Source organism: Equus asinus, chromosome 7, assembly GCF_041296235.1.
Source record: "Equus asinus isolate D_3611 breed Donkey chromosome 7, EquAss-T2T_v2, whole genome shotgun sequence".
Taxonomy (NCBI): Eukaryota; Metazoa; Chordata; class Mammalia; order Perissodactyla; family Equidae; genus Equus; species Equus asinus.
Genome location: NC_091796.1, coordinates 41,772,398 through 41,794,656, shown reverse-complemented (window position 1 = coordinate 41,794,656; position 22,259 = coordinate 41,772,398). Strand labels below are relative to the sequence as shown.

The 22,259-nt window shown below is 37.3% G+C and overlaps 2 protein-coding genes across 6 annotated transcripts in view; one reads left to right on the top strand and one right to left on the bottom strand.

Moving 5' to 3' along the window:
* Positions 1 to 22,259, bottom strand: part of DSC1 (desmocollin 1) — a 345,309-nt gene that overhangs the window by 239,390 nt on the left and 83,660 nt on the right. The gene's annotated exons all lie outside the window — the stretch shown is intronic.
* The window catches only part of DSG4 (desmoglein 4), a 41,862-nt gene that overhangs the window by 5,047 nt on the left and 14,556 nt on the right, over positions 1 to 22,259 (top strand). The window contains exons 2-9 of the mRNA XM_014845356.3: positions 7,435 to 7,470; positions 9,246 to 9,377; positions 11,025 to 11,180; positions 11,527 to 11,671; positions 13,626 to 13,792; positions 14,059 to 14,193; positions 15,031 to 15,216; positions 20,644 to 20,915. Coding sequence (XP_014700842.1) covers positions 7,435 to 7,470; positions 9,246 to 9,377; positions 11,025 to 11,180; positions 11,527 to 11,671; positions 13,626 to 13,792; positions 14,059 to 14,193; positions 15,031 to 15,216; positions 20,644 to 20,915 — 1,229 coding nt within the window. The remainder of the gene's footprint in view (positions 1 to 7,434; positions 7,471 to 9,245; positions 9,378 to 11,024; positions 11,181 to 11,526; positions 11,672 to 13,625; positions 13,793 to 14,058; positions 14,194 to 15,030; positions 15,217 to 20,643; positions 20,916 to 22,259) is intronic.

Below are 22,259 nucleotides of genomic sequence, written 5' to 3'. Positions count from 1 at the left end.
CTCTCATCAACCAGGCCACAGAGACTGTGATACACTCAGGATAAGACACATTGCTTCAGGTTATTTTTGCTCCCTCAATTGCAAGAGCCTCTAATTCCCTTTTCCAGTACTCCACCATTATAGTAACTGGTTCAGCCATGTCAATTTTGTGTGATGTCTTCTAGCCATGCTCTCAGGCCAAACCACATCCTAGGATGATGCATGACCTACATAGGTTCTAAAAAAGTGACTTTTATAGGCAAGGAATTTCTGCAATTATCCAGGAACCCGTAACTATTCCTCACAGTTTAACTGAGGTTCATGCAGTTATGCTACTACGTGTGATTTAGGAAGATGACGTCATTTCATGTTTCTTCCAAAACAGCCATTCATAGGTCCATTCCTGGAAAATGAGGAGCCTCCTGACAGGGCTCATGATTTCGTAGGGCCTGAGAATAAAACCTGCCGAGTTCCTTCGGGCAGACCTGCACATAAAGGGCGGGGGTTGGGGGTTAGAGGGCTTGGCTACTGTTACCCTCATCAGTACAGCCAACTGAGCAGGATGTAGAAATACCAAAGGTGTAACATGGCGGCCTCCATCAGGCACAATATAAGTTCTGCTAGATAAGAACCCTGAGATCTAGCATTCCAATTGCCCAAGCCTAAAACAAAATGTCAGCGACAGCAAAAGAATGAAAAAGAGCTTATACTCAAGGATTCTCAGGGCTACCTGGGATTGTTGCTATCCCTCAATTGAGTTGTGTTCTGTAGAGAGGACAAGAGCGAGTAAAATGAACTCAAAACACTTCCTTTATCCCTTTAAACCGAGGACTAATATGATTGGTGTGGCTAATTTCAAGACTTTAAAAATGATTGACTTGCACTTTTACATGTCAGGTGGTGCTATAAATATATCCTCTAAAGCCCAGAAAACTATTTTTCCACCATTCCTTCTTTATAAATGTACTGAGCATTTACTGTGCCCATCACTTCCACATTTTGTATTCTATTTAGATCAGAACCTGAATTAGAGAGAGGCGAGAGGATTTACCCAAGGGCAAACAACTGGTAAACAGAGTCATACTCAGTTCTTCTGCCTCCAAGTGTAAAGTATTTGTCTCTAAGCCACACTGCTTTTTATGGAGCTAAACTATAATTTAAGCCTATGTATCCATATTGGGATATAAATTATTTGTCTTAGAAATATATACCGATTTAAGAAACTGAATTGCTACTGTAACAATAGTCTTCAAATTGGGGCACAGATAGCCCTGAGACAAATGAGCACTTCAAACGGTACAAGTGCATAGATAGTGTTAAGGGAATCATTTACTCAATCTCAGCTGCCATATATAAATATTCTTTATTTAAGTCAATCTGCCGAGCATGCGCCTGAACACGAGGTACCAAGCTGCTTCTCCTCTCCCAAATCCGCTTTAAAAAAAAAAGGTACCCCTCTCACCCATGGCAAACATTACTATGTTGTACTGCAAAGACTGTAAAAGAACCTGGGGCACTAAGCGAAGGGATAATTCAAAGCATCAATGTCAGTACTGAGAAAGAAAATCGACTCTAAAGCTTGTAACACATCATTTTGCAAGTCATGTGGTTTTCAATTATTCACTTTCAACAAAATTAAAAGGGAACCTGAGAGAGCTGTCAGCTAATAGGTCATTTTAAAAAGCATTTTTAATGACAGATTACCCTGTAGATTGAGGTGATATAATTCAAAGTAAGTTTAAAGAATTTAATGATTCTGCTCCTAAAAAGAAAATTCCCCAATATCATCCAGCTATTTATGTGAACAAGTTTTCTCAGTACTTACAACTGAAAAACAAAACCAAACAAAATAGAATTGATGCTAAAACTTGTTTAATTCTAGCAATAAGTAATATTTATTCATGAACTAATTTTTTAAAGCTTCATCCAACTCTTTGCAATGAACTTCTGATGAAATTTTACTTTATATATTTAATTATATTAATATTATATTAATATCATATAAATAATATGTCAGAATTTCCATATTTGCACATTATTTAATCAATTGTGCTGCTAACAAGAATTGTAAAGCTAATTCAAACTATAAGAAATTGATTTTTAACACTTAGAACCTTGCAGTTATAGAATTCTAATAAAATAAAATTTCTATTCGTATACATGTTTTTGTTGCAGAGAAGTATGACAGACCACTCACCAAAAGCCTTAAGAATATATTAAAATATATTTTGGAGCTGGCCCAGTGGTGTAGTGGTTAAGTTCACACACTCCACTTCAGCAACCTGGGGTTCAGATCCTGGGCATGGACCTATACACTGCTCATCAAGCCAGGCTGTGGAGGTGTCCCACACACAAAACAGAGAACTATTGGCACAGATGTTAGCTCAGCGACAATCTCCCTCAAGCAAAAAGAGGAAGACTGGCAACAGATATTAGCTCAGGGCCAATCTTCCTCACCAAAAAAAATATATATATCTATCTATAAAAATATATATATTTAAAGCTTAAAAAATATATTCCAGTAGGATGAACCTATAGAGGATATGGCTCACTAAAAGGAAATAGGATATAGGCGTTCAAGGAGAAATAGAAATGAAATAAAATTTCCAACTATTAAAGAAGAACTTATTCATCACTTTTTTAATGGATAGAACTTGGCATCAAACAACTACAACATTTAGATTCTGTTGGTTATATTTAAAAAGTAACGTAACAGCTTTATTTTAAAATATCAACATTTACGATATTCTTAAATTCCATCCACTGCAGCTATTTAAACTTATAATGAAATTTTTTAGATGTCACTATAGAAAATTTTAAAGCACATCACTTTTCAAAAATATTTTAGAACTACATAAAGCAAAATCTTTTGAATACCTCTGCAAGACAGTATTAGGAGTAGTCAACACAAACATCAATATTTTCCCAGAGCCACGGCCACAATTATATTATAACAAAGTTTAAGCAAAACCAGAGCAATTTGGTAAAATAACATCAGGTGATTTAAGAGAAACTTTAGGTGTTGAGTAAATGAATTGTTAAAACATAAACTGAGGCATATGAAAATTTTAAGAATTTATTTGAGGGAAAATCTATTAGAATCAGACATCGACAAACCAAAAGTGGTTAGAGATGCTCCACCAATGGAAGATGGGGAAAAATTTTTATTGAGAAAAGCTGGAAACAAAGTAAGGACATTGCTGACTGGCGATAGCTTAAAGCCTAGTTGGCTGTTTGGGATCGGTCCTTAGGTTTCAATTTCATAACCTTGAGAAATTTACAGGCTTAGATTTTGGTTTGCTTAAGTATACACCATGGCATCAGAGCCACCTCAGTCTGATGGTCTCCTTGTTTAATTAATTTAACCAAAAAACATCAGCAGAATTGTGATTTAGTCCATTCTTGAGCTGGGTGTTCTAACTGCACAGATACAATATTAACCTTGCAGGCTTATTGTAAGCACACAGAAACCATGGTGAGGATACAGTGAAAAATCACCTGCCACATCTCTGACTGAATCATGAGCAGAACTAGGAGCAGAATCGTGAGAGGGTGAGCTAGGACTCACTCTCACTACTGCCCAGTTAAAATTAGGTTGTTGGGTTGATTATAGCTCTGAGAGTAAACAGCATAACGAGGCTATTGTGATTCTCTGTCAGGCCTATGACAACGTCAGGGAGGGGGAGAGGAACAGGTGGAAGAACACATCAAAGAAAAGAAGTGGAGCAGAGAGAAAGAAAGACAGACAAACAGGAAGCTGAAGACAAGGAGAGAGAACTTTTTAACCATGGGCTCATGTGCCGAGTTCACCAACCTGCCAGCATCCACTGAGGCAGTGCTTCCGGCTAGCCTCCCACGGGAGGACAGTGCCAGAAAACCACAAGTCACAGTTTAGTCTGCAGCTTTAAACTGCGGAAGCTATCAGTTCTTTGTTAGCCTAGTCTCCCAATGACCTGAATGGAAGGCATCTATTAAAGTGATACATTAAGGCAACCTTCAAAATGTCTGACGTCTGTACCTGGGGTTTTCCTCTTAGAAGTCAGATTTATTGAGATATGATTTATATACAATAACATTCACCCTTTTAAGTATACAGTTCTATGATTTTTGTCACACACAGCTGTGTAATCATCACCATAATCAAGATGCAGAACATTTCCATCACCCAGTAAAGTTCTTTTGTGTTCCTTTACGGTCAACCCATAACCCTACTCCCAGACGCTAGCAACCACTTATCTATGTCCTATAATTTTGCCTTTTCAAGAATATCATAGAAACAGAATTATATAGTATGTTTTGGTGTGAACATACACTTTCATTTCTTTTGGGTAAATATGTAGGAGTGGGACAGCTGGGTTGTATGGTGTAATGTTTAATTGTACAAGAAAGTGCCACACAGTTTTCCAATGTGGCTGTACCATTTCACGTTCCCACCAGCAGTGCATGAGAGTTCACACTTGGGGTTGTCAGAGTTTTGCTTGTAGCAATTCTAATAGGTGTGTAGTGATACCTCATTTTTATTTTAATTTGTATTTCCTTAATACAAGTCATTCTTTTTTTTATTGAGGTCACATTTGGTTTATATCATTATATAAATTTCAGGTGTACATCATTATATCCCATTATACATGTGTTAATTGACACGGAAATTTACCATGATAACCAGTGAGTACAAAAAGCAAATTACCGAATGGTGTGTATAATATAATTTCTTTATGGTTAAAAAAATTATAATTTGTGTGAGTATGTGTTTTTGGAAAAAGTGTCTGAAAGAATTTCTACAAATTTAACAGTGGTAATCTCCTAGTAGTGGGATTCTCTGTGATTTTTACTTTTTCTTATACCTTCCAGAGTATCTAAGCCCCCAAATGCAATATTTATTATGAAATGAAGCATCCTATGCAACAAAATAAAACTATCTTCTATTAAATACTGAACTTCTTTCCCAGGTCTAGATATTTTACTAATGTCTAATAAAATCACACATGAGGGAGAAAGTGCATTAAGAGGATGCCCTACTGCAAAATTTCTAATCTGTATTTTTCCCGCTTCTGGATTCAGCTGTCATTCCAAATCCCAATCTACACCTTCCACTCCCTCTTATACCCACTCCATTTGTCACAGTCTCTGTCTAGTCTCAGTTCATTGGCGCTCCCTGGTTTTACTCTGCTCCCTGACTCCTGAAGTTCACAATAGTATCTTATCACCTCCCCGAGCTTCCGCACTGACTAGATAATAATCCCCAACTCTTGGCCAGCCCTCACCTTCCTTCTCCTCCCACTCCCAGGTTGCCAAGTTCTACTAGAGAAGGCACAAAAGAGATGGGCCACACATCATATTCTTGCTTCCTAATCTCAACTGGTGCCCCAACTCTTCATCAGCTGCGGAAGAATAGTTTATTTGCTCAGTTTCCAATTTTCTGTGCTCAAGTGTTCCCTAACTCGAGAATGCTAGGCGGGCCTACTGCTCTCTCTTAGTCACGGCGTTTAGTTGGTACCCTGTCACCTTCCGTCTTGACGGTCTCCACAATCCCCTCCCCATTCTCCCTCACTCCAACTCCGCAAACTATGGAATAAGTAAATACATAATTTTCCTCCATTTACACCTCAAAAGTATTTTCTGTCTTTATGTATTCTGACATCTGTTTCAGAGGAAGAAACAGTCTTCCACATTATCAGGTCTCTTTTACCTGCACTTTCGATTCAGCCATTCCTATTGGCTCTTAACTACAATTGTAACTACGCCTTGATTTCTTCTTCCTTCTCCCCCTCCCTTTCTCCCTTCTCCTTCTAGCACTCTTTCTCCACAAACCCCATCTCCTCTTTCTGTAGACTGTATATGGGTCATGGTTTCCCACCCTAAAAAATATGTCTTGATCTAGTTAACTCTTCAAACTGCATCATACCTCTCACATTTCTTTTATGTCTTAACTTGAAAACGTGATCTAGGAATGCCACTTCTACTTTCTCAATAAGCTCATTCCTTGACTCCTGCAATTTGACTTATGCCACTGGCAAAGTCAATAACGACTGCCTGCTTTAAGATCCCACGGCCTTCTCAGTTCCCATTCTCCTTGACCTTGCTATGACACATAAACCACTAAATATTCACTCTTTGTCTAACTTCTTGTCACTCTACTCCATTCATTCAGCCTCCTTTCTGGCTACTTCTTCTCCACTTCCTTATCTAATCTCTTCTCCTTTCTGAATTTAACTTCTTTACTAACCCTTCACTGTAACAACCACCACTTCTTGCTGTTCTCACACTAACAGAACCTGATCTGTGCCACCACCTTTGACTTCACTATTCTTTTGGTCTCCCAGAGCCCTCCACTTTTAGACTTCTTCCTTTTCCTGCACAAATATAAGCATTTCCCAGAAGATTTTCTTCCCTCCCTACTTCATTTATCTTAAATTGTTTCATGTAATATCCTCATTTCCTTCAACTTTACATAGCACTCCTGTTTGGATAAATTCCACTTCTTCAGCTTTTACATCTATCTCAAATTTTAGAAGCACATTGAAAATAAACAAAACAAACTTAAGTCATCATCTCCCTGCAGTGATAGTCTCTCATGGAATTTTCTGTTTCTAGTAATAGTGCTTCCATTCTTTCAGAAAGACAAGCTTACTTCACCCAAATCATCTGACTTTTCCTCACATTCTATAAGCCCTTTCAGTTCTTTGGTACTGTTTCCATTCTCTCTCCTTTCCACTGCCACTCCAGCACCCATGTTCAAGTTCTGTGTCTTACCGAAGCAACTGCTAATTCCTAAGTGTCTCAACTTCAAGCGTTTTTCCTCTGTAATCATCCATTCATATCAACGGCATGTTTTTAAAACAATGTTTTTGCTACTCCTGGTCCCTACCCAATAAAGTCCAAACTCCTTAGTCTGGTATATAAAGCACCTCATGGTCTGCCTCCAAACTGACATTCCAAACCTTGTCTCCCGTGTCTCCTCACTACCTCCTCTACCTTCCAGCTCATAACATTATTCACATTTCTGGAACATCCTCTGAAACTTAGTGCCTTTAAACCTGTCTTCATATTTTACTCTGGCTGAATTTTCTTGCCCATCAATTCCTCTTATCAAAGTAGCTTCATCCTGCAGAAACATTTGAAATCCCTAGTCTCCTATGAGGCCTCTCCAAAATTCACTTTAATAACTTGAGATGTCTGCTCCACTCCTCCCCTCAGCCCACTGGTGCCTCTGTTGAAGCACGCACCCTAACTGCCCTGCTGTAGACCTATGTGTTTATCTTCCCTAAAAGGGTAAAAGCCCCTGGAGAGCAAAAAAGCCTGTATTATTCATTTTGTATCATCATGTTTATTCCATATTACTAACAAAATGTCTATTTAAAAAATGAATTAATAAGAGAACATTACCAGTGTTTTTACGACACTGATTCCTTTAAATTCTGCTTATTTATGCTAACGTTGTGTCTTCTATAACAGGTGGTGCTGGAAGTTAACAGTGAATTTATTGTTGAGGTAATGTATCATAAAACTATTTTCTCAATTTAAAATTAAAAGAAAAACTGAATTTTGTAGTACATCATATATCAAAAATCAGAATATTTGAGACCATAATCATCCAGATAAAAGTTAAGAGAAAAAACCTCTGCCGAACTGAAACAGCAATGGTAAACCCCATATCCATGCCTTTAGGCAGGGTTTGTGACAGCTCAGTGTCATAGTAACTTCTACTTATCAAACTATACTGGTAGCTTATTTATGCATTTCCCCAATCTACAGCAAAGCAAAATAAACAAAGTAACACATGAGAATGGGAAGAGGATTTTTAGACAGTTACTTCAGCAAGAAAGACAACTGATGCTCAATCTATGAGGGAAAGATACAAAAATAAAAAACTATGTAATCACAACTAAAAAGAACAACAGAGCATCTGGCACCATTGAGAGTGTGACTCAGGAAAGAAACCTGCTGTTTTCTCTGGCAAGGCTTTGTTTCATTATGATAGTTAAATTTTCATTATGATGATCTCAAATTGCTTAAATAATAAAATTATTTTTCTAATCTCTGTTGATAGAATAGGGAATATGTGGTACACTTCAGGAAGTTGTATCAAAATGAGGGGAAAATGTAAATGTTTTGGTTCTTGAAAGGACAAACTCCATTCACACGGAACATCTCCTTCCCCCAAAGTGGTAGTTAAATGAAGCCTTAGTTTAAACAAACATACAATCAACTGGGTCTCAATAAATACACTAGAAGTTACAAATATATACATGCATATGCAAATGTTTATGCATGTATACAAATATATTTACAGATGCAGTAACATTTCTAAACTGTTTAATAGTATAAAAGTCTTAAACATCCTCCAACAATAGCAACATAAGATTACAAAGGAAAAAACATAGCAAGCAGGGGCCAGCCCTGTGGCCGAGTGGTTAAGTATGCATGCTTCGCTTCAGCAGCCCAGAGTTTCACCAGTTTGGATCCTGGGCGCAGACCTAGCACTACTCATCACGCCATGCTGAGGTGGCATCCCACATAGCAGAACTAGAAGGACCTACAACTAGAATATACAGTATGTACTGGGGGGCTTTGGGGAAAAGATGGGAAAAAAAAGAAGAAGAGTGGCAACAGATGTTAGCTCAGGTGCCCATCTTTAAAAAAGAAAACATAGGAAGCAGAAATACAGATGGACAGCATTGAGGAGCCAGACTGGTATCCATGGGATTATGGCAGGTACCATCAATGCAGTTAAAATATTCTTCAAATCCTGCAATAATGTATTTGGATGCTTGGCCAGAGTGGAGTTCTTATCAACCTAAGACAAAAATCCCTACCCTCTTTTAGGTGAGCACATTCACTAGCACAATATTCCTTTTGTATGGGATGCACTCACATGGAACACCAGCAATCTTTGAAACTCTGGGGACCAGAAAGCCTAGTCAGAGCTCAATGAAGGATGAGATGAACAAGGCCTCTACCTGGTGAGGATAGATTGAAAGAAGAAGAACTATACCATATTATCCAGTATAACACATTATGAACTCCACACACAGCTGATGAAGTTTGTTTCACTAGAGTTATATAGTAAGAAGTGAGATGCTTCCAAAAGAAGCAACCAGTATGGATGACCAAGTCATGTCTACCTAGAGTTGTGAATTAGTAAAAATCTTCTTTGTTCCTGAAATTCAATGCCATTGCTTCTCACCTGGAGCACCTTGAATAAATGTCTTTACTAAGTAAAACTGCTTTAACACTGTACAAAATGTTAACTATTTTTGCTTAAGGTGAAAGAATTAGACATTGAAAATGGCACTACAACATGGCAAACTGTCAGAAGACAAAAGCGGGAGTGGATCAAGTTCGCTGCAGCCTGTCGAGAAGGAGAGGACAACTCCAAGAGGAATCCGATTGCCAAAGTAAGTGATGAAATAAACAGGAGGATCCTGTGCTGGTAACAAATCCTTTTTCAGGGTAGGAAAGCCCTCAAACATGTTGAGGATTTGCAGTCTTCGCTACTCCATAGTGTTTTGGGAAGATGGGTGATATGTAGTCATTTGCTTATGTTGCTGAGGCACCATTTTGAACGTCACACTCCAGGAGCTGACAGAGCAGGAAATCCCTGAGGGATGCTAGAAGACAGACTTGGATCTCCAGCACAACTGGCCTTTGTCTGTCTGTTTGTGTTCTCCATATCATCATATGATATGATCATATATCATCAGCATATGTTACAGGAAATTTATGCCGATATTAATAGTCTTCTGACTATCCCTCCCAAAATCGAAGATTTATCACATTGATTAACTCTCTCCAAGAAAGTAAGGACAGTGTCAAAAGTTCCCACTAGATTCCTACACCCAGAAATTAGAAGAGGCTTAAAAATATTTCAAATAATGGCTATCAATACGGAAGAAGAGTTAAGGGAAGAAAGTGTAATATATTGGTCCATGAAGCATAGGATCCACATCAACCGCTTCACTAGCTCTTTCCAGGCATCTTGGCCTTGCCCTGCTAGTGAAGTCAACAGTACCAATCTATCAGAATTCCTTCCTTAAGTCTTTACATGAAAAATACAGTAAGCATCAGAAATGATATTACAGATAGAACCTCAGCTCAAGAAAAGAGATTTATTTTCTCTCAGAGGTTTTCAAATTTTTGGAAAGCTTTTAAATTGTTATTGTCTCCATTCAGCTCATGGTTATAACTTTATGTTATCCCCCTTGAATTGCATATTCTTTTCTTTATATTTGCATTTTGGGGATTTCCTGGATTTTCATCTATATAAACAATATCTGTGGATTAGAGTGGAGCTCATCCAGTTGTATTTCTAGCCATCTTTATTTAATTGTGGATACTAAGGATATCTTATCTTTAGTATACAGGTTAGATTTCAAAATTTAAACTACCTTTGTTTAAATTTATGAGCAATAGATATAAAACTATGAAAACAAAATCTATATAGCAGAATATTTGCCATAAAATCTATTCGTCAGATGAGGGATACATTTGGTTTTGATTTATAAAATTATTGCTTATATTTCTAAACACTGCATTTCTCTTTTGGTTTTCTGAACCCTATCTATAAGTTTTTAATTAATTTTTATTTTTTTATTTTTTTAATTAAATCTGTAACTAAAGTCTAGGCAGGGTACATGCTAATATGACATAATCTTTTATAAAATAGTAAAGATGTTGATTACTTCTGTCAAACTCTTTCTCTATATACAAAGAAAAATTAGAGAATTGAACAATGTGTTGTTAATAATAACAAATGTAGCATCAAGCATGCTTGTGCCATCTGCCAGGCAATGGGGTGGGGTGTATATATGTTATCTCATACAACTCCAAAACAAACCTAGGACATAGGTGGTATTATTCCATTTTAAGTTGGTGCTTGGCAAAGTTAAGTGAATTCTCCAAGGTCACATAGGCCTAAGTCACGGTGCTGAGCTACAATCCAAAGCCCATTTGGCTGCAAAGCCCATTCTCTTCTCATTCCACTACACTCTGCAGTTCATGATCTGCTCTGAATTAGACCAAAATGCTGGCTATTCTCCTCATAGATTCGATCAGACTGTGAAGTGAACCAGAAGATTACATACCGAATCTCTGGGGCAGGAATTGATCGACCGCCTTATGGAGTGTTCACCATTAACCCTCGGACTGGGGAAATTAACATCACCTCAGTGGTAGACAGAGAGATAACGCCACTCTTCCTGGTAAGTCACAGCAGCGTGTTTTGACTTATGCATATTATTTTTCTTCTCTTTTTTAAAAAACATCAATGCAGGACTAATGCTTACTTTAGATAAAACACAGTAGACTGAAACCAAATAAATTGCTTGAAGGGATGAAAAGAGTATGAAAATAAAAGTTTATAGGTCAGGATTATCTGGTGTGTTTCATATGTATGTGATCAAATGTCTTGATAATATTTAAATTACTAAACTATAATACACAGTCTGAATTCACTAAGAAAATTATTTCTTTGCACATTGATATATTTCAAGCATGTTACTTAATTTCCTTTGGTGGAAAAATAGTTTTTTTTCCAACTTTTCACAGATCTATTGCCGGGCCCTGAATTCACGGGGTGAAGATTTAGAAAGGCCTCTTGAGCTTAGAGTTAAAGTTATGGACATAAACGATAACCCTCCAGTCTTTACACAAAACGTGTACACAGCCAGCATTGAAGAAAACAGTGATGCAAGTAAGTAGAATGACATCCTTCTTCTGCATGATACCATATCTATTTCTCTTGGTCAAAGGCTTTGGGAAATTGATATACAGATAATTTAAAGATCAGAAAAAGTCAAACTTGTATTCTGAATAAACCCCACAAATTCTAACTTAAAACTGACCCAGAAAAAAATCATGTCTAAAATGCGAAATGTCTTTCTCTTTGTAGAAGATTCTTTACAATGCGATTTAACGGGATAGAAGGCTTAGTGACTTCCCCAGAGATTGTTACTGGGCTCATGATTACCTTAAGCCAAATGAGTAAACTGGGAAAGAAAGTATGAATGGGTAAAAGGGCTCAGTTCTGGTCTCTTCCTCAAACTCTGGGGTGAACCACACCAGACAGAGAGTGATGGAGAGTGCATCTGCAGTTGTACCCATCAGATCAGTCACCGAAGGGAATCACTGGTCTTCACAGTCTACACAGCAAGTTACATTCCATTCTCTCATTTTTTTCACTTTTTTCCATCCTGCTTTAATTCTCCCTCCAACTCTAATACTCTTCTCTTTCTCTCTATTTCTATCACTTCTCCTCAACATTTCTCTTTCTATACTTAAGCTTTTCCTATATTACAACTTTATTCTCTTCTCTCCCTTTTGCCTTCTATCTCTTTCTTCCCCCAGTCCTCTAATATTCCTTTTCCTTTCCATCTATGTCTGAATTTATGCCTCTAAATAAAATCTGGGGGAAAAGAGTAGACTAAAGAAATTTCAGAAGAAAGGCAGATAAGAAAGCATGCTAGAAGTACCAAGGGAGAGTCAAAGAAAGAAGGATGCAGAAGTATGGAGCAAAAGAGAAAAGAGAGAAGAAATGCTGGGGGACAGAAGGAAAGAGATAACAAAAGGGAGAGGTTGAAAGGGGGTGTTAGGAGAACACCTTCTTCAGATCCCCTAAAAGAAGTAATGTTGAAAATAAGAAAAACAAAATGTTTTATAAAAGAGAATGGAAGGACATAGAGAGGCTAAGCGAGGGTTTAAGAGAGGCAAAACAGAGAAAGAGTCTCCAAAGCCACTGTTTTCTTGGTAACACAGTTTAGAACAACTTCGGTGAAGGAAAAGAAGGTGAAACCCACACCCAAGTCCACATCCATGTCCATTCAATTACTGATTAGCAGCCTTGTTAATGCTCCCTCCTGTGAAGAGAGTTAACCCCAGGGCAAGGGCATACTCCCATAAACTGCGACTTCCGTGAAACCTGGCTCTTCCTATTGAAGGGGTCCCTGATCTCTGTGCTAGGACTTTTCCCTTTGAAGCCTGGCTGGGAAGCAGAAAGACATCAGGGACCTGCCAACTCTGGAAAGTCCATCCTGTGGGCTGACGTCCTTGGGGATTGGCCTAGGATGCCTGTTCTTTGTCCCTATGAATAATTAAGAACTTCATATATTCCTGTGGACAAATCTTTTCAATAATTATATATTTTTGACTGTTTGGTAAAGTATTATTATCTTCCAAGGCAACCAACAGTAATTCTCCACTTTCTGGATGAACAAAAATAAAAAATACAGGTGCTCAATAAATAATCGCAAAATTGAATTTAGTTAAGCTATAATCTTTCTGAATTCAGCATTTTAAAATAATTTCACAAGACTGAGGCAAAAACCAATTGATAAAATCGGTTTTTCAGCTTTATGATAAAGGCTTTTGAACTTCTTTTTCATACACCAAAGATTACTATATTTTGCTACAATTTACCATTGAATCATTTAAGGAATGCAACCACTTTAAAAACTGTAAAGATTTTATAAAAGCCAACCACTGTTATTTCTGTAATCAATGGTGTAGCTGAAAGTTAGATAATATATTCTCATGGAAAACTAGAACACAGAGAACTCAGAAGGCCGGCCACTCTTTCTTCCTCTGCATGATTTTGCTGAATTGATTCTAACAGAATCCCAAACATTCTCCACCTCCATCTTCATTTCTAGACACACTGGTAGTAAAGTTAAGTGCTACAGATGCAGATGAAGACAATCATCTGAATTCTAAAATTGCCTATAAGATCATCTCTCAGGAGCCAGCAGGTGCACCCATGTTCATCCTGAACAGGCACACAGGAGAAGTCTGCACGATGTCCAGTTTCCTGGACAGAGAGGTAAAGCCTTCTAGGAACAAATGATGAGAAATAAAGAATTCCATTTTGAAAAGACAAAGAAGACATGACCCATGTATGCCTTTCCTCCGATGTAAAGGAGGGAAGGAAAAATAATCCAACCATCATTTTTTCAATGAAAACTATGAAAAGAAAAAATTATATTAAAAGATTATATAAAATTATAGAAGAAAAGTGGAATAACATTAGAATGTATTGGATTTTATTCAAAACAAGATCTAAGTCTTACAGTTCTTTCTTGTTTTAAGCAACACAGTATGTACACCCTCGTTGTGAGGGGCTCAGATCGGGATGGAGCTACAGATGGACTGTCCTCTGAGTGCGACTGTAGAATCAAGGTTTTAGATGTGAACGATAATTTCCCCACCTTGGAGAAAACTTCCGTAAGTTATTAGTGTTATAATGGTTTTTCCATAAGTGTCAATAATTGATCTGCTTTCCTGCTGGTTCGTCAGCCTAGTTGGTTACATGTATGGATGTACTCAGGTTTGCAATATAAACCTTGGACGTTCTTTCATGTAATATACCTTAATAGAGCATGTCTGCTTCTGAGTCACTACTCTTTGAAAGCAACAGAGCATGTCCTCCATACTCTCTACTCACAGAAATGTGGAAATTTATTAATATAACTCTGGGAATGATGTAATAACAGTGATGTATCTTTATATACCTGATGATTTGCTGAATTAATTCTATAAGAGTCCCAAACATTCTCAACTTCCATTTTTATCTTTAGGAATAAATAAGCATAAAATCGAAAACAGCAGGGCCAAATCTGGCTCACTGCCTGTTTTGGTAAAAACATGTTTTATTGGGGTACAGCTGTAGTCATTTCCTTGTCGGGTTGCCTGTGGCTGCTTTGATCCTACAGTGGCAGAGATGAGTAATTACAACACAAACTCTCTGGTCCACAAAGCCTAATGTATTTACTGTCTGGCCCTTTACTGTAAAAGGAGGGAGTAACTTAAGGAAAAATGAAAATAAGCAAGAAATGAAACAAAGTGCCGGTTTGACGTTGATTTCACATACAGCACAAGAAAATCAGTTTTACTATCTTATAATCATTTTATTCTTATATTTCTGATTGGACAGATGGCATTTAATAATGGTGCAAAAATCATTGACATAGTTCATTGTTAGTATTTTCAATGATATTTATATATTACTAAATATCTTTCCTCTTTTGAAAATTCATTAATTATAGAATTATGTCATTTCAGTACTCAGCAAGTATTGAAGAGAATTGTTTAAGTTCAGAACTGATACGATTACAAGCAATTGATCTAGATGAAGAAGGTACAGATAATTGGTTGGCCAAATATTTGATTCTCTCTGGAAATGATGGGAATTGGTTTGAAATTCAAACGGACCCACGAACCAATGAAGGCATTTTGAAAGTCGTCAAGGTACAGTATGGGATCTGCAATACTTTCTTCCAAAGCAGTTTGAAAATACTCTTAGAGACAGAACCTATCTACAAAATCTATAACCTTGAATACTATTTATATGGACAAGCGCCCTAGTTAGCTTACTGTGTCAATCTGAGACTTCCAGCCCAACAACACAATATTTATTACCACGAGAAACAAGAAGGCTGTTTGGGTCTCATAGTGACCAATATCTAGTTGAGAAGACAAGGCAAGGGCCCACAAATTAGATAGTAATATGAAAGTTAAAAGCATAATAAATAATAGTATAGATATTATATTAACCATAATTAATTGCCAAATGAGTTAAACGTGAGATAATTACTGAGCTAAGAGGTGAGATCCTTTTGAGCTATATTTGTCTGAAAAGATTTCATGCAAGGAATAAGGTTTAAGTAGGACTTTATATCTGAAATAGCTAATGTGGGTAATGAAGTGAGAAAATGTAAAGCACATTCAGGGCGTGGGGAGCAACCCTGGGGGCTGTAGCAGAATATTCCCGGAGGAAAGCTATGTGATGAAAAACAGAGATGTAGAGTTGGAGTCAGTCTGTTGAATACTGAACTACAGGGTTTCACTTCTTCCTATAGATTACTTTTTCTTAATAATTATTAATTCATGAGGTGGCAACCAAAATTATGGAAAATATCTATATACAATTTTTAAGATTATCATTCAAATGAACACACAAAATTTCGAAATTCTTTAATAGAACAAGAGGATTCCAAGAATACGAACGGCCTTCCTTTTTGAGAAACATTGTTTTGGTCCAGGGGTCAGCAAACTATGGTCCATAGGCCAAATCTGACCTGCCAACTTTTTGCAAATAAAGTTTTATTGGAACACAGCCACACGAATTCATTTATGTATTTTCTCTGACTGTTTCCACACTCCAATGGCAAGGTGAATGCTCGAAACAGAAATTGTATACAATCCTCAAAGCCTGAAATATTTACTATCTGCTCTTAACCAAGTTAAGTTTGCCAATCCCTACTTATAGACCAAAGAAAGCTTTGAGATAATTTTTTTTTAAAAGATTGGCACCTGAGCTAACAACTGTTGCCAATCTTCTTTTTTTGAGGGGGGGGGGTTTCTCCCCAAATCCCCCCAGCACATAGTTGTGTATTTTCAGTTGTGGGTCCTCCTGGTTGTGGCATGTGGGATGCCGCCTCAACGTGGCCGGGTGAGTGGTGCCATGTCCACGCCCAGGATCTGAACTGGCGAAACCCTGGACTCAAGCAAAGCATGCGAACTTAACCGGCCACGGGGCCAGCCCCTGAGATAATTTTTAAAATCACAGTAACATTATGAGCTCAATTCTGGAAAGATTAAAGTTAAAAAAAATATTATATTAATCAAGTCATGAGGTGCTAAGAATCTGATCAAAGGCAATAGCAGTAAAAATGGAAACGAGGAAACAGGTATAAGTGCCATTGCCAAATGTAACATGGATTGGAAGGGAGAGGCAAGAGGTCACCTACAACCTTATCAAATTCTGAATATTTAGTCAAATTTTTTCCCAGGGATCAGACCTTGTTCGACCTTATATCCTGGTTAAAAATCAAGATCTAGACATGTCACGTAATTCTTACCTATCATCTTACCATCTTAATCATTGACTTTGCATATCATCTTGTAATAAGTACTTGTTCTGGCCTTTTGCCCAGTAGTTTGCCCAGTAGTTTGCTTCCCAAACTACTAAAATAATCATAAGAACTTTGTGCACAAACAACTTGACCTAAATATCCTTCCATCCCTACTACCTGGCGCAGTGTCCAGAAGACAGTAGAGACTCACAACACTTTGAGGATGGTGTTGATACTGATGTTTCCCTGAAACTAATGGTGCAGCTCTCACCCAAATGGGAGTCACTGAGTTTGACTGCATAATTTATAATTTCTACATAAAATCATAAAAATAAAACAGAAAACATGTTCATAATTCAGGCAATGCACTACCTATGACTTATATAATAGTGTCTTCTGTGAGAGCTAAACGTTTTTTAAAGATATACTTACTTTATGTCAAAAAAAAAAGCTATTGGAAATTCAATTTCATGAAAAATTGGTCAAGGTAGTGTTAGATATTGTGTAGACTAAGTATCCATTTTTCCTGGATAACTTTCCAAATCTTTTAAAGACAGCAGGAAAAAAAAATATGCTTAAAAACACCAAAATAATACGGGAAGGCTAATTAAAATGAAATTTAAAACCTTAATATGTGTATTAGCACATAGCCAAAAGAACTATATATTTTAGAGAACATGTATGTAATTGTCCCAAGATGTGGCATTTGGAGTGAGGTCACTAAATGCCCCCTTGCAACCTCTTCATTTTCACTCAAGCCACCACTTAACCTTGCAGAAACTGGCCCCTCAGTCACAGGCTTTTGACTAAGGTTTCTACAAGCCTTTTCTTAGTCTGAGGACATTATTAGTGATTCAATTCGACTCAAATTTATTGAGAATTGCTATGTGCTAGGGATATGAAGGTGAATGAGACATGGTCCCCATTCTCAAGGAATTATAGTTTAACAAGAAAAAAATCTGTAAGAAAATCAAAAACCTCTCTGTCAATAGTAACTTCCTTTTGGTATTTACTGATAACTGTATACGGAAATACTAACAAACAATTTAAATATATATGTGTGTACATATGCACATTCACTTCAATAATGAAGAGAAAGGTAAAATGCTACCCAATTAGAATTCTACAAATATTGCTTCTCTATTTTTATAATAATTCTGTTTAATATTTACTAAGTAATCACTAAACACAAGCTATTGGGTTATATTGTGTGTATAGAGGCATGCATGTTATTTCATTTAATCATTACAAGTCTGGGAAGAAAATATTGTTATTCCTTTTTTATCGAAAACAAAACAAAATCAAAAAGGAAAACTAACTTGTCTAAGTTCACCCAGGTGGCAAATGAGAAAGACAAGATCCAGCCAAGTCTCTCTGATTCCAAAGCCATAGTTAACTGCCACCTCCGCATCTCACCATGTCATTTGGGGCCAATAAAACAAGTTTTACAAAAGAACTAGCACCTTGAGATTTCCCCCTCCAAGGCTGTTCACCTCTGTAAGCTACTTCCCAACTGTGTGTGCCCTGCTGGTCTCTTCCACACACATTTATAGCAGAAAATGTCAATTCCTGAAAAGCAGACCATACACATGGTAGTAGATATCCGACTACTTCCTCAGTCCCCTGACACAGAAAACCTGCCCCTTTCGGCTGGAGACTTCTAACCTCCTCCCTCTTTCACACTTAGTTCTAAAATGAACCAGCATCCCCTGAGAATTAGGAGTGTCCAATTATATGAGACAAAAAAAAAACCTGGGAATGAAAATCTGACAGTTTAGTTTCTGTATTAAAATTTCCTGAAGCAAAATACCTGCCAGAAGCCAAACCTATTTCTGGAGAGGCCATCTTCACGCTGAGCCTTTCCTGAGACTGGCTCTAGACCCCCACAGGCCGGCCCCCCTTTCTAACACACACCTGCACGTCCTCTGTAAGTGATTAGTCTTCAATCATGCCTTAAACTGCAGAAACTGAGTTTCTCCAGCCTCTCCATTCTAACTCCAAGCAGAGACTTGGTGGTAAACAGTTGTTTTTATTGCTCTTTGCACATCCCTGACCTCTAGGCACAATCGGAAAAACCCTTGATAAAGGGCCCCACTTGCAAAGAATGGATGAGGACCCTCTGCCTTTCCTCTGTCTTTTATCTTCCCTTTTAGAGGGAAAATCAGCCTTCAAACAGTTTCCTGTCCCTACATTCTGTGAGTTTCTATAATTGATATACCTTTAGATATATACGACTATAATTTCATCACACTCCGTTCAATAGCGAGAGAACTCTTTTGACAAACAAAAGCACATTTGCGTGTATGCACAAGAAAACCCCAAGAGATTTCCCTATCAGAAGAGAGGATCTCAGATTTTTCTTTTATTTGAAGATAGTATGGAATTCTAGAAAACAAAAATTGGGCTGTAGAAAAGGGATCTCTTCCAATGGAAAATTCACTTTTGAGGACACAATTCATATTCAGCTTTGTGCTAGGCAACATGTGGACCAGCGAGGGGAACAGACGTGCAAAAGCAATAGAAATTCCAAACCTCAAAGGTTTTAGCTGAAACTTAAGTAAAGCGTGTTGAGCCAGCCCCCTACAAGAACTCAAGCAAATTCCTGCGACTAATTCTGTCTTCTTAGTGCTTGTGAAGAATTTTACTAAAACCTAAGAAAATGTTCATGATGTCATAGAATTCCCCCAAGAAGCAGAGATTTATCTCAGGATCTTGCCGATAGCACTGATAACCTGACCTCTGTTGTAAATATGTTGCAGGTGATGCTTACATTAGCTTCCAGAACACTTCTAAACAGATATTGCCCAATACTCCCTTTTTTACAACTGCTTTTTCGCTTGTGACTTTTCATGTCACCACATCAATCATTCTGGATCAAAAGATTCTACTCATCTTCAATCCAGAGAATCCATTTCAAAGGTGACTTTTCTTTGGGTGTGGTGTTTACTTATTTGAATGTGCCCTGCAAAGGAGTCTTCTTGTCCACCAGACTCAGCACAATTAAATTATAGTTTAGGGCAGACTATAATAATCATGAATTCTTTAGAAGCTCTTTGCATCATTTTAAAAAAAATTTACATGTTCAATTACATCATATAAATTGGCTCCTTTAATCTGCTAATTATACTTTCAAGAGATTCTCAGATGTGAATTCTGGGAAATTCACAAGGAAACCTGGATCCTATTTATTCATTCAATAGTTGGCAACATATTTTATTTAATTCTAACTTTTTTGTTTTTCATAAACACCTCATTTGGAAAGAAAGATCATTTTCTACTTCAGGGTTTTTATACAACAAGTTCAAAACTCCAAAATTTGAGTTGCGTTTAAAGTCACAGGTTTAATTGACCCATATACGCAATTAAGCCGAAAGATAAAGGGAATAACACCTGAAATTCCTAATGTAATAATAAGTAAAATTTTATCAATTCACAATCTGAATTGCATACCTCCTGGGCTTTATTCTAGTGAGTTGCTTTTTTACCATGGCTTCTTACTCTATCAAAAGAGAGTCCTTTTGGGGCCAACCCAGTGGCATAGCGATTAAGTTTGTACGCTCCACTTCGGCCTCCCGACACTCGCCAGTTTAGATCCTGGGCACAGATCTATGCACCGCTTATCAAGCCATGCTGTGGCAGGCATCCCACATATAAAGTAGAGGAAAATGGGAACAAATGTTAGCTCAGGGCCAATCTTCCTCAGCAAAAAGAAGAGGATTGGTGGCAGATGTTAGCTCAGGGCTAATATTTCTAAAAAAAAAAAAAAAGAGACAGAGTTCTTTTGCTGTTTCTGAGTTTTTTACTTTCTATCATTTCACAGATGCTGGATTATGAACAAGTGCCTAATATTCAGCTTAGCATTGGAGTTCAAAATGTAGCTGAATTTCACCACTCAGTTGCCTCTCAATTCAGAATGCACTCAACCCCTGTGAGAATTCAGGTTGTTAATGTGAGAGAAGGACCCACATTTCACCCAAATTCTATGACTTTCAGTGTTCGACAAGGAATAAGAGGAGATTCTTTAATGAATTATGTGCTTGGCACATATACGGCTGTAGATTTGGACACAGGAAATCCTGCAACAAATGTCAGGTACTGCGAATACTTCACTCATGCTAGAGTGACAAAGCATGGTCTGTCCAGTGCTAATTCATGTAGTGTGTGCTAGGGTTTGTGAGTTGAAATACTTTTGGGGTTTTGCTTTGCTTTTCTTGTTTATTTGTCTGTTTTAGAAGATTCTTGTGGCACTGACATTTTCTTAGAATTTTAATAGTGTTTTAGAGGCTGTAAGGGATCCAACTGGTTGCAAGCGTAATTGTGTCCAGGGAGCAATTGTAAGATCAAAGAGCCACCCACAGTTACCCTGTGAGTCTCTTTGATCTTTTGTGGCCAGTTGGAACAGCCTGGACCTGGGCTGATGAAGCCATATTGTAAACAATAAGCATAAAAGATGAGTGCCTGCTTGTTTCCTTAAAGCGTATGCTGTCTGTGACTTTGGGGCTAATTTCAATCCTCCGCTTAACCTAAGTAGAAGAAAGAAGACATAGTAGAAGAAGCTAGAAAAAGGTGTTTCAGAAATGTGATGAGCATGAAGAGAGTCGGAACTGGAGAAATAAAAAGGTCGGAATTAGAGGCAATAGACACATAGATTACACACAAATGAGACCTATATAAGATATTCGGGAAAACAACCACAGTGAACCATATAGGTATTCTTCATATCCTTCCCTTGTCCTTATTCTCTTCTGCCCAATATTCTTGGAGTGAACAAAGTCTACTGACTTATAAATTACTTTGATATTAACAGTTTTGATTACTTAATTAGCTAACAAATTAACAGACAACAAAAATTATGAAGTCTGTCAGTATGTTATGAAGTCTGTCAGTACGGGATAGAGAAAAAGATGTCAGAAAAGTGCCTTGGATATAACATTGTGCCTGGTATGGACACCAGATCTTCTTCCAATAAGATCAAGCACTTCGAATCCATTATATGTAACAAAATCCATATACGCAAGCTGAGCAGAGGATACCACAACCCCTAACAAGACAACAATGAGGTGCTCCGAAACCAATATGCCTTAAAATCTAGGAAAAACAAAGTACATTACATGGGAATGTGAATAAAGGATATTCTTTTGATATTGCTCTGATTTAATATATAGACCTGAAATAGACTCATATGTTTTATTAACAATTATATTAAGAGCTAGAAGAGTAAGAATCATGAAATTTTGAAACTCTGTTGTGAACTTGTGCATTAATATGTTCAATACTGGAATTTTATTCATATACATACATTCTATAAGCCAAGACAATTATCACTGTAAAGTGTGCAAACACCATATATAAGTTTAACACATTGTAGCTCTTAATGTGACTTACAATTACTAACTTTCATATAAGCATAATGATGAAGTTATTTATTTAAAAACA